General features: G+C 34.4%; 1 protein-coding gene across 1 annotated transcript; it reads left to right on the top strand.

Annotated features, from left to right (window-relative positions):
* Window positions 1–1,859: 1,859 nt before the first annotated feature.
* Window positions 1,860–8,379, top strand: LOC125812469 (protein DETOXIFICATION 42-like). The gene is made up of 13 exons (XM_049491952.1): window positions 1,860–1,973; window positions 3,016–3,137; window positions 3,840–4,082; window positions 4,254–4,444; window positions 4,873–5,008; window positions 5,172–5,268; window positions 5,383–5,483; window positions 6,013–6,176; window positions 6,612–6,683; window positions 6,781–6,897; window positions 6,977–7,072; window positions 7,539–7,660; window positions 8,313–8,379. Exons 1-13 carry the CDS (start codon window positions 1,903–1,905, stop codon window positions 8,353–8,355), a joined length of 1,575 nt encoding a protein of 524 aa, XP_049347909.1. The 5' UTR covers window positions 1,860–1,902; the 3' UTR covers window positions 8,356–8,379.
* The last annotated feature ends 2,492 nt before the right edge of the window (window positions 8,380–10,871 follow it).

Here is a 10,871-nt window from a genome sequence, read left to right as displayed (position 1 = left end):
TTAAAAGAATATACATATACGGGTCGAAACGAACTGAATTAAGTGGATCATTCACCCATCCAAGCCTAAGCCTAAGTGAATTAAGCTGACTATGATTTTATGAGCTAATTTTGTTATTCTTATTAACACAAGTTTGAATGAAAAGTCAAAAGGTTATCTCCAATTATCTTGACAATTTTTTTCCTACTATATTTCTCTTGTTTTTACTAGGAGTATAATAATTTCCCTTTTCTTTATCTTTATGTTGTTATTTTAAATGCATAAATTATGTCACTTTCCTTTAATCAAGGTGAAAACAGTATTTAGCTAATGTTAGTTAATTACAACCATTGCCAAACACCACTTTTCCCAGATTTTACGTTTAGCCAAAGATACAATAATGTTTAGATATTTGTTGTAAAAAAAAACATATTATTACACAACAAAGAAACAAATAAATTGTATCAAAGTTACTATAGAAAGGTAGAAGTATAAAAGAAATAGAGCAAGACCCAGAAGGCTCGTAGCTACCATGACCTCAAAACTCCAACATTAGCAAGAGCATTTAGAGATAGAGGCGAGTGCGTGAGTCAGAAACACTAAAGTATTATTGAATTTTATTTATAAAGATTGAATTACGTTCACTTGTTCATATGTTGGAAGATAATAGAAAAAAAGTTTGTCGACAAAACCAGAATGAACTACCGCCATAAAAAAGGTATATTATCAAAAACGAAAAAACCATTTTACTTATTTATATCATCATGTGTTGCACTAGTCCCTCAAATGGGGAGATTTGCATTGAAAGTTTTTTTTTTTGGGGGAAAATCGTTTCTTCATTAAATGTTAAAATTTCTCCTCTTTTTTTTTTCTTTTTTCCATTAAAGTTTGTCAATTTCTTGAGATTGAAAGATGCATATATTTTTTGAAGAAATAAAAATATGCAATTATATTATCTCTAGTCTCTAAATCTAATAACAAGTTTATTCCATTCCATCTGAATTCACATATTCATACAAAAAATTCTCGATAACATACATTAATTTATGTAATATTCTTTCCTTTCTTGTTAATTATAAAAAAAATATGATTATTTTTTTCATATTAAGTAATAATTTTAAACTTTAATCTTTTCTATTTTTACGCCTCAATAGGATTAGTAAGGTAAATCATAATCCATATCTTACTGTATTTTTTTAGTTTCGATTTTATTATTAAAACAAAAAAGACCTAGCCCTAGGCAACCTAGTAAATTTTCTTAAATTTTAAAAAATTATTACTGAAATGACTTATTGTTAAAAAATCTTCTACAACTTATTTTAAATCATAAATTTTTTTAAAAAAAATTTCTCTATTAAACTCCGTAATCATTCAAAAACATTCACATAAATTGAAATGAAAAATAAAAATAAAAATTTACACCTAATTTAAGAAATAAATTTGTTGGTACATGTCAACTATTAAATGGAAATTTAAAACATAAAAACAGATGTCAACTAGGCAGGTTGTATCCTCTTGAAGTACAATCTGGACTCATGTTAACCTCAAATTGATGATTTCAATATTCTATGAACTTTGTGACAAAAAATATACTTATATTAAAACAGATAGTACCTCACTTAGAAAAAATTATTCCTTCCGTCCCAATTTACGTAACACTCTTTCTTTTCTAGTCAATCTCAAAAAAATAACACATTTTTATATTCAGTATTAACAATTTAACTTTAAACTTTTCTGTTTACCGCTCCCTCATTTATAACCGTAATTTTTTTAATGGCTTATTTTTTTCTTTTATTTTATGTCCAGTGAAACACCGTAACGAAATTATTTTTATAAAATAAAATGCTCCATGTTTATTGTAGTTGGTATCCTTGTATATATATATTTCTATATTGGGAATTTGCCATTTTGCAGTTTACAAGTATGGAAGAAAAAGATGTTTCATGTAGAGAGGATGTTAAAAACCCACTCTCCATATTTTTCAGAGATATAAGGTAAAGTTTTTTTCCTTTTAATTTTCTTTTTATCTTCTTGGTCAATTTTTTTAAAGATTTATCATTTAATTTAAAAGGTTTATACACACTTCACATGAAAAAAAATGACAAAATTAATTTGCTTTTTTCCTCATTTTTATCCTTGTGCCATACCAATAATATTGCTCGGACTCTTTACAAATGTTGTCGCACTCGTGACAATCCTCAGAAAATGTGATACTTTAGGAGGAATCGACACACACGGCTACAAGAAAAATTATAGGATTTTTCGTCGCTAATCCGTAGATAAAATGCTTGTAACTAACAGATTTTTTAGATAATCCGTAGCTAATCCATTGCTAAATAGGATTAGTCATGGATTATGTTGTTGTTATTGTTGTTTAGCTACAAAAATTTTCTATCGTTAATTCCTAATATTTTAGTAATATCTTAGTTGCGATATTTGAAGAGTCTGAGCAGCATAGTCCCGTACTATATGGAGCAAAACAGAGGAAAATGTTAATGAGATCTAATAGAGTGAAGGGTGGAAATATTGGGTTTGATAATTTTTTGTATAGAGGAGAGGACATATTTAAATAATAGCTGACAAATGTATAATATTTTGTATATTAATGGGATAAGACACAAGTACCCTCTAGACTATGACCGAAATTCCAAAGACACACCTTCACTAAACTAAAGTCCTATTACCCCCGAACTCTTTTTTTTTTTGTAAGTTTGTACATCTTTATGGCTTACGTGGCCTCCAAACATCTCCCACACGCCTCAATTAAGTGAAGTCACAGAGTGTGCCACGTAAGGCAAAAGATGTACAAAATTACAAAAAAAAATGAGTTTGGGAGGTAATATGACCTTAGTTTAGTTAAAGTGTATCTCTGGGATTTCGGTCATAGTTTAGGGGTTCTTGTGCCTTATCCCTATATTAATATATAATATACATATTTTAAACAAAATAACGTATATTTGACATGTGATATAATTATTTTCAATCGATCAGCCAAATGTGTAACTTTGTCCTCTTTTTTTTTTTTCCTTTGAGCAGATCAATTTTTAAATTGGATGAACTTGGACAAGAAATAGGAAGGATTGCTCTACCTGCTGCACTAGCTTTAACAGCAGATCCAATTGCATCTCTAGTTGATACAGCATTTATTGGCCATATTGGTATCAACTTCACAATTTTTTATGTTTTCCTATTATCTTGCTATTAGAGGTGGAGCTAGGACTTTTAGTTTACAAGGTCCAACTTTTGGATCACAATTTTGTTTCGCTTACTGGATTCTGAATAGATTATTTGTACAGATTAAATGAAAGAGTTAATGATCAAGAGTCTATATGAACTATCAGATGTTCATTTTCCTACATGAACTATCGTCAACTATTTATCATAACACAACTTAACTATCAGTTATTCCCTTTTCGTACATTGTTCAGGTAGAGGTGTGTTTGATAAACATTTTGTGACTCCCCAGCTTAAGATTAGAAGTCCCACATTTGCAAAAACACAGTAGAGGTGTTGGTATATAAGTATGCAGACCTTACCAACTAGGGATGCGTTTTAAAGCCGTGCGGACATAGGCCAAAAGCGGACAATATCACTAGCGGGTTGGGTCGTTACACATTTGCTGATAGTTAATCTAGGAAATTCGTAGACTTAATAGTTCAGGTATGAAACTCAAAATATCGAGATACTTGAGGTGTAGTTTTGACTCTTCAACACAAATATAGAGTGAACCAAAGTTACTGAGTTCTGCCGAACTCATGAGTAGTATTGTGGCACATAAGTTAGACTTATAAACTAAGATGGCTGTTGAGCAAAACAGGTTTAAGATCATAAAAAATAAACTCGAATTTCGTTCGAAACAGGTCCGATTGAGCAGGCTGCTGTAGGAGTTTCAATTGCTGTATTCAATCAAGCATCTAAGATTGCAATATTTCCCCTGGTCAGCGTAACAACTTCTTTTGTCGCGGAGGAAGATGCAATCACGAATGCAAACGAAGACCTTCAAGATGATAAATGTATGGAGAAGAATGAAGGAGATGATGGTGAAGCATTTGAAACCGATTCACCATCAAAGAGTGAAAGCAAAAGCCTGATACCTAAAAATGGTATGTTGGAAAGTGAAAATCAAACGCTTTTTAAGCAGTTATGTTTTTGGATAGAAGTGTTGAAACTGAAAATAAGTAGCTTGTTACACACTCGAGAAATGATTCACGTGCATGTTTCCGTTCTGCTTTTTTATAATGACACTACGTTTTCAACTTTTCATTTACCTTCAGATTCTACAGAGAGTATATGCAAGTCCGAAAAGATAGTTACGAGCTTTGAAATAGTGAAATCTAAGCCTGAAAAGAGACACATTCCATCCGCGTCATCTGCATTGATCATTGGTGCTGCTCTTGGCATCATCCAAGCAGTATTTCTTATCGTTGGAGCAAAGCCTTTATTAAATTTCATGGGAGTCAAACCTGTAAGTTGATCTCTTCATATACAGAGAAGGAAGAGTACGTAATTTCTTACTCCTTCCGTCCAATTTATGTGAAGATGTTTGACTGGACACGAAGTTTAAGAATAAAATGAAGACTTTTGGAAACTTGTGGTTTAAAACAATTCGTAGATATTTGTGTGTCAATAAATGATCTCAGCAAGGGAAAAACGGGAAGAACAGAGTTGAATTGTTATTCTTTTTTGGACGGACTAAAAATGAAAGAGTGTCACATGAATTGGGACGGAATGAGTAATTTTTTCCAATGGAATTCAGATCCTTGTATCCTTCTTTAAACTCTTTGGTGTCATTTTCTTTTACTTTTTTCATTCCGTTTTTGCGGAGTTAGGTGAAGGGGTGTTGAGAGGCTCTCATAGTGTCAATTTCTGGTTGTATGTTGATAATTTTTACAGGGCTCATCTATGTCGAAACCAGCACAAGATTACCTAAGATTGAGGTCACTCGGTGCACCCGCAGTTCTCCTCTCATTAGCTATGCAAGGGGTATTTCGAGGATTTAAAGACACGAAAACTCCACTATTTGCTACAGGTAAGTAATTAGGGATGTGTGAGATGTGTATTTAGATTCAAACAACAAAATCTTAGTACACATCGTGCTTTTAGATTCAAACGTCTTAATTTTAGTTAAAAAATGAGGCCTAAGTCTGACTCCGCCTTTTCATTTCCTGTGTGTGTTTTGACATATCATACAGTGGCTGGCGATTTGGCAAATATAATTCTGGACCCTATATTCATGTTCGTTTTCCATCTCGGTGTCAGAGGTGCTGCAATCGCTCATGTAATTTCTCAGTGAGTAGATTCTAGTCTCTCCTCATGATAAATAAAATCGCGAGGCAACAGTTTCACTTATTAAAGAGTTTGCGATATGTTGGAAACATGTTCTTACTTGAATTTGTATTATAGGTACCTAATTTCAGTTATACTGTTTTTGAGACTATTGGAAAAGGTCGATATCGTACCTCCTAGTCTCAAGTATCTTCAATTCACTCGATTTCTTACTAATGGTAAGGATTTTCTTGCTTTATAAACTACTAAATTTTATAGTTTTCAATTAAGTATGAAGCCAGCTCCATATTTGTTAGGACAAGGCTCTCGAATTTCCTATGTCGCATTCTTATTGTATCAAAAGAAGCATGTTTGTTTTCTTTCTACTAATATTGTTCATCGAATCCTCATTACTAAGTGTCTTAGTTATCGCTCTTTTTTTTCTTCTATGTGTAGTACTATTTGTTGCTTCACTTGCTATTTTGCTGTCATATTTTCTTGCTACTATGGTTCGAATTCTTTTCTTATTTGTCGAGCTGATGGTCTATTGGAAACAACATCTGTACTCCCGCAAAGGTTGGGGATCAAGTCTACTTGGAAACAACCTATCTATTGGAAAGATGTTTTCTGAAATGTTGAACCACGTCCGTTCATCGGATTTCATTCTTTTTTTCTGTCTAAAAATGAATTTTCACTTAAGTGGCAACTCTAAATGTATACCTTTCGTACTCGTAAAGAAGTTCAACTGATTTTTTCTCCTAATTTCAGGCTTCCTGTTGTTAGTGAGGGTCATAGCGGCAACATTCTGCGTAACATTAGCTGCATCATTGGCTGCAAGGTTAGGACCAACACAAATGGCTGCATTTCAGGTCTGCTTGCAGATTTGGCTAGCTACATCTCTTCTAGCTGACGGATTAGCTGTCGCTGGCCAGGTGAGACGTGTAATCTACCCCATCAATACTTTTCGGCTGTCTCAAATAAACTAAAGAGACAGAGGAAAAGAGAAAGACCGGTAACAAATAAAACAGAACAATTTCAAACCAGATCGATGTATCACATGTTTTCGACAGTCACACCTCTGTATAACAATCATCTTCTCGAACAACATTTCACTATAACAATTATTTTTCCTGTGGAACCGTTCTTTCATCTTATGTTATATTATAAGTTCTCTATTCAAGCATTTCGCTATAGCTGCCAAAAAAAATAATCTGGACAAACGATGTTGTTATAGAGACGTTTGACTGTATATTGTTTCAGTTATCTCTAGTGAAACACATTAGTACTTTCATATTCGCCACCACGAGAAAGCATCAACGTTCATCATATTATGTGCGTAAACTTCAACGTTCCTTTTCCCCTTTCAGGCGATACTAGCAAGTGCATTTGCTCAAAAGGACTTCAATAGGTGTACTGCAACAGCATCAAGGGTGTTACAGGTACTAAGAAGTTATTCAATAGCAGAGTATTCATATATACGAGTATATTTTTAATAGCGAATAAGCTAGTAACGAACTAGTTCTTGAAAACGTGCAGTTGGGAGTAGTTCTAGGACTGGTACTAGCACTTGTTCTAGGAATTGGTTTACACTACGGAGCACGAGTATTTACAAAAGATGCCAATGTCCTGAACCTAATTGGCATTGGAATTCCGGTACACACCATCTATACACACGTCGTTGATACATTTACAAATCTTTTACAGAACTTATAACCATTTCTTCCAACTTCAGTTTGTTGCAGCAACTCAACCGATCAATTGCCTGGCTTTTGTCTTCGATGGTGTAAACTTTGGTGCTTCCGACTTTGCATATTCTGCATACTCGATGGTAAGCTCACTCGAAACATTCATTTCTTGCTGTCAACGCATAATAAACATACTATGCTCACAATAGGTATGAACTTCCCTTTTACATTGTAAAAGATTATAGTGTAGCTACATTAGTCTCAACCTATGTTGTTTTGACTCTTCAAAATTGTCGAAGGGTGTGCGTCAGATGCTTCAAAAGTAGTGCATTTTTTGAAGCGACAACATTTTTGGAGAGCCTGAGCAACATAGGTATCAACTGCATTTAAATCACTCACACTCACACTTCAACTCAATAAACGCCCTCAAACCACCCCCACTCCTACTCTTGTCTTCACACACAACCACACACACATTTCCAAATAGAGAATTACTTTCTCGAAGAACTCTTTCTTCGTGATGTTCCGAGGATATTGTCAACTTTTTTTGTAATTCATCCTGATCGAAGTAATTAAACGTTTATTGACATGAACACGTTTGATCTGCAGCTTACGGTGGCTCTTTTCAGCATTATATTCCTTCTCATTCTTTCATCAGGTTATGGATATATCGGAATTTGGGTAGCTCTAACCATCTATATGAGCTTAAGAGCTTTAGCTGGCTTCGGAAGGTAAGCATCCGAGAAACAAAGACTTATAGATTGTTTGGCCAAGCTTCCAGAATTTGCCTTTCGAAAAAGTACTTTTGGATGATAATAGTTTGTGTTTGACTAATCAATTGAAAAACACTTTTGCAATAGGCATAATATATATATAAACATGACTCTTTAACTTAGCTTTAGGGGGCAACTATGAGTGTGCACAAGTAGGCACCCTTTAACTTTGAGTGTGCACAAGTAGGCACATTCGTCATACATGGCGTCCTACATGACAATGTTGTGTCCAACATGGCGTCCTATGTGTATTATGCCATGTAGGACACGTGTGTCTACTTGTTCAATTTTATACAAGTTTAAGTGTCTACTTGTGCACACCCAAAGTTGGGGGGCATAAATGTCAATTGAAGCCAAGTTAAAGGGCATATTTATCATGTATTATGCCTTTGCAATATTAAAGCAATAGTTTGTGTCTGACCTAGGGCTACACAAGTTTTTTACTTTTTTTTCCTAAAATCTTTGATCAAACATGTTAACTCTCTAAAATAACCGCTTTTTGTAAGAAAATCATCACTTCGGATTTTCAGAAGATTGGCCAAACAGGCTATTAAGGCGACCATGGGATTCTGAAGCATAATTTGTTTATTTTTTGCTTCATGGTCTGCAGGATAGGCACTGGGACAGGCCCTTGGAAGTTCCTCCGGAGCTGAAGATAGTTAACATAGATATATCTAGTATAATTCCACATGTAGGATCGGGGCGACGTAGGATGTACGTAGCCGTTAGCCCTACGTTTGTGGGGATATAGTAAATTTGTATAGTAACCTTAAATTCCTTATAAGGACCAAGGAAAGCATAAGAGGGACCTTATATGGCATTTTTTGTTAAATGTTGTATCATAAAGTAGCACCTTTCATTTAATTCAATCAACACTTTGTAAATGTATAAGTATGTCCTTATTATTATATTATAATTTATTTGTCTCGATTTATTTGATACTTCATTTTCAGTCAGTCCCAAAAAGAAAATAATATATTTCTATGTCTAGTAGTATTATAACTTCAATATTTTTCATTTAATTTTACCTTTATTAGGATGATTTCAGTGACTCATTTAAGCCGGCCACAAGTTTCAACAATCTTCTTTTTTCTTTTAAACATTGTGGCCAAACAACAGTACCTTCATATAATAACTTGTTACATTCCAATTTGGCAAAAATCATGTACAAAGATTCACAAAGACATAAGATGGAAAAAATTGTGTGAAGTTACAAAAGATAGTGCACGAGTATTACATAATGATATGCTAACATCAAGGGTTGATACAACATTAGGTTCACGGAAATCCAGTAATTTTTTCTCAAATTCTATAAATTTATTAAATTTATAAATATTTGATTGTAAACTCGAGGGTCAGATCTTGATGTAGAAAGGAGCTCTTAAGCTGAGGTGGAGAAGAAAGCTTACGATTCTGTTACAATGGAAGCAGCTAAAGGAGTCTGCTTTGGTGACCCTATGAGGAAGTGTTGCTCAGTAAAGTCAGTTCAAACTTCCTGAATTATTATTGTATATTAACTTTAAAATTGTTGTATAGGAGGACAATGTTGTAATTTAATCAGACACTTTATTTTGTTTGGGGCTTCCCACGAATCTCGAGTGAACTCATATTTATTAAGTTGGTATTAACATCAACCATGAAATTAAAAAATCCTCGAGAGAGAGCTCACCGTTAACTTGCCAACGACTTTTGAAAATGAACTTTAGAAAAGGGTAATTAATGAAGAACATGCAACTGAAGAAGCAATTAGTAAAGTTTATAAGGTAACTTAAATTTAAATTTGTAAATCAACTAATACAATTCAACATCATTGAAATACAGCATTGGAGGTTGGAAGAATTAAGTCATACCATCCTTTTCTCCATTGCCTTTTTAGTTTTCTCTACATTTTCTCTTATTACCAAAGTTCTTTTTGTTACTTGAGTCTTCTTTTTTCAAGCGGTTCGTATTGGAATCTTTTGATGAATCATTTCCCCTTGAAAGATTCCAATTATATTCATCTTCAACAGGTGACAGTCTGGTAACACGCTGTGAAATACAAGGAAACTATATGAGATATATTTAAAATAAGTTTAACAATTTTTTTTATTTTGTCAAATATTTAAGGATCAAAATTAAAGGAGTAAATTGTTGTTCAACGTTACTTAATGCTAACGTAAGGAAAATATAATAGACATAATGTATATATGAATTACCTTATAGAGGTTGCTGATGGAATGAAATGTTTTACTTCTTGGTATTCCTTGCACGATATGGTAGTTTCCATCATTTTCATCCCTTCTCAAAAGTTTTGAGCCACAGTTGGCGTAACTGTCGTTTAAAGCACAATCAAAATTATTCAAAAATATGTCTACACTTGTGACTTTGTTGAGCTCAGTGTCACGGACTTAGAGTGTTGGCCAAAGTTCCGTGCGGCCCTTGACAATTTACTCACTACTCTTTCAAGATCTTGTAAACTCAAGGAAGCCTCTAAGACTTGGATCGCTAAGAGAATGCTTTTAAGGAAAGACTTAGAAAGAACAAGGAGAGAGTTTTTGGAAGAAGGCTTTTGTATTTCTTTGGAGAATGCTTTACACTTGAGTGATGCCTTTGCAAATGAGTGGCACCTCTATTTATACTACTTCCTAAGGACTAAAGTGCAATTAATAATTACATGAGAAGTCCCTAGAGTATTTACACATTGGCCCCTTTTCTAGAGAATTCTACATAGCCTTCTTGAAATATCTAAGGCATTCTAGAGTTCTCTACTTGACTCTAGAAACCTCTACGCCTTCTTAGCTGCAAAATTTGGCTCGGATAGTGGCGGGACATGACACGCTCCCCCACCTGATGATGCGACGACCGCGGCGCATTACTGCAGAAAATCCCAGACTTGGTCTTTAAATTGCCACAAGTCTTCATATTTCTCCCATGTGGCCTCCTCTGGAGATTGTCCCTTCCAATGCACAAGGAACATGGCGCTGGCTTGCTGACCCCGCTTCCGTTTGGCTTGATAATCTATGATAGCTTCAATCTCCCGGTCGTGCGAGGCAGTGACAGTAATGGGGGCCCGACGGGGTTGGTTCCGGCTAGTGTCTTCCTTGTCCTCATGGTAAGGCTTGAGGACGCTTGCGTGAAACACCGGATGGATTTTGAAGTGTGGAGGTAACTCCACCTTGTATGAAGTCTT

Source organism: Solanum verrucosum, unplaced genomic scaffold (genome assembly GCF_900185275.1).
Source record: "Solanum verrucosum unplaced genomic scaffold, falcon-dt-bn FXZP01000120.1, whole genome shotgun sequence".
Classification (NCBI taxonomy): domain Eukaryota; kingdom Viridiplantae; phylum Streptophyta; class Magnoliopsida; order Solanales; family Solanaceae; genus Solanum; species Solanum verrucosum.
This window is presented reverse-complemented; position numbering and strand designations above follow the sequence as displayed.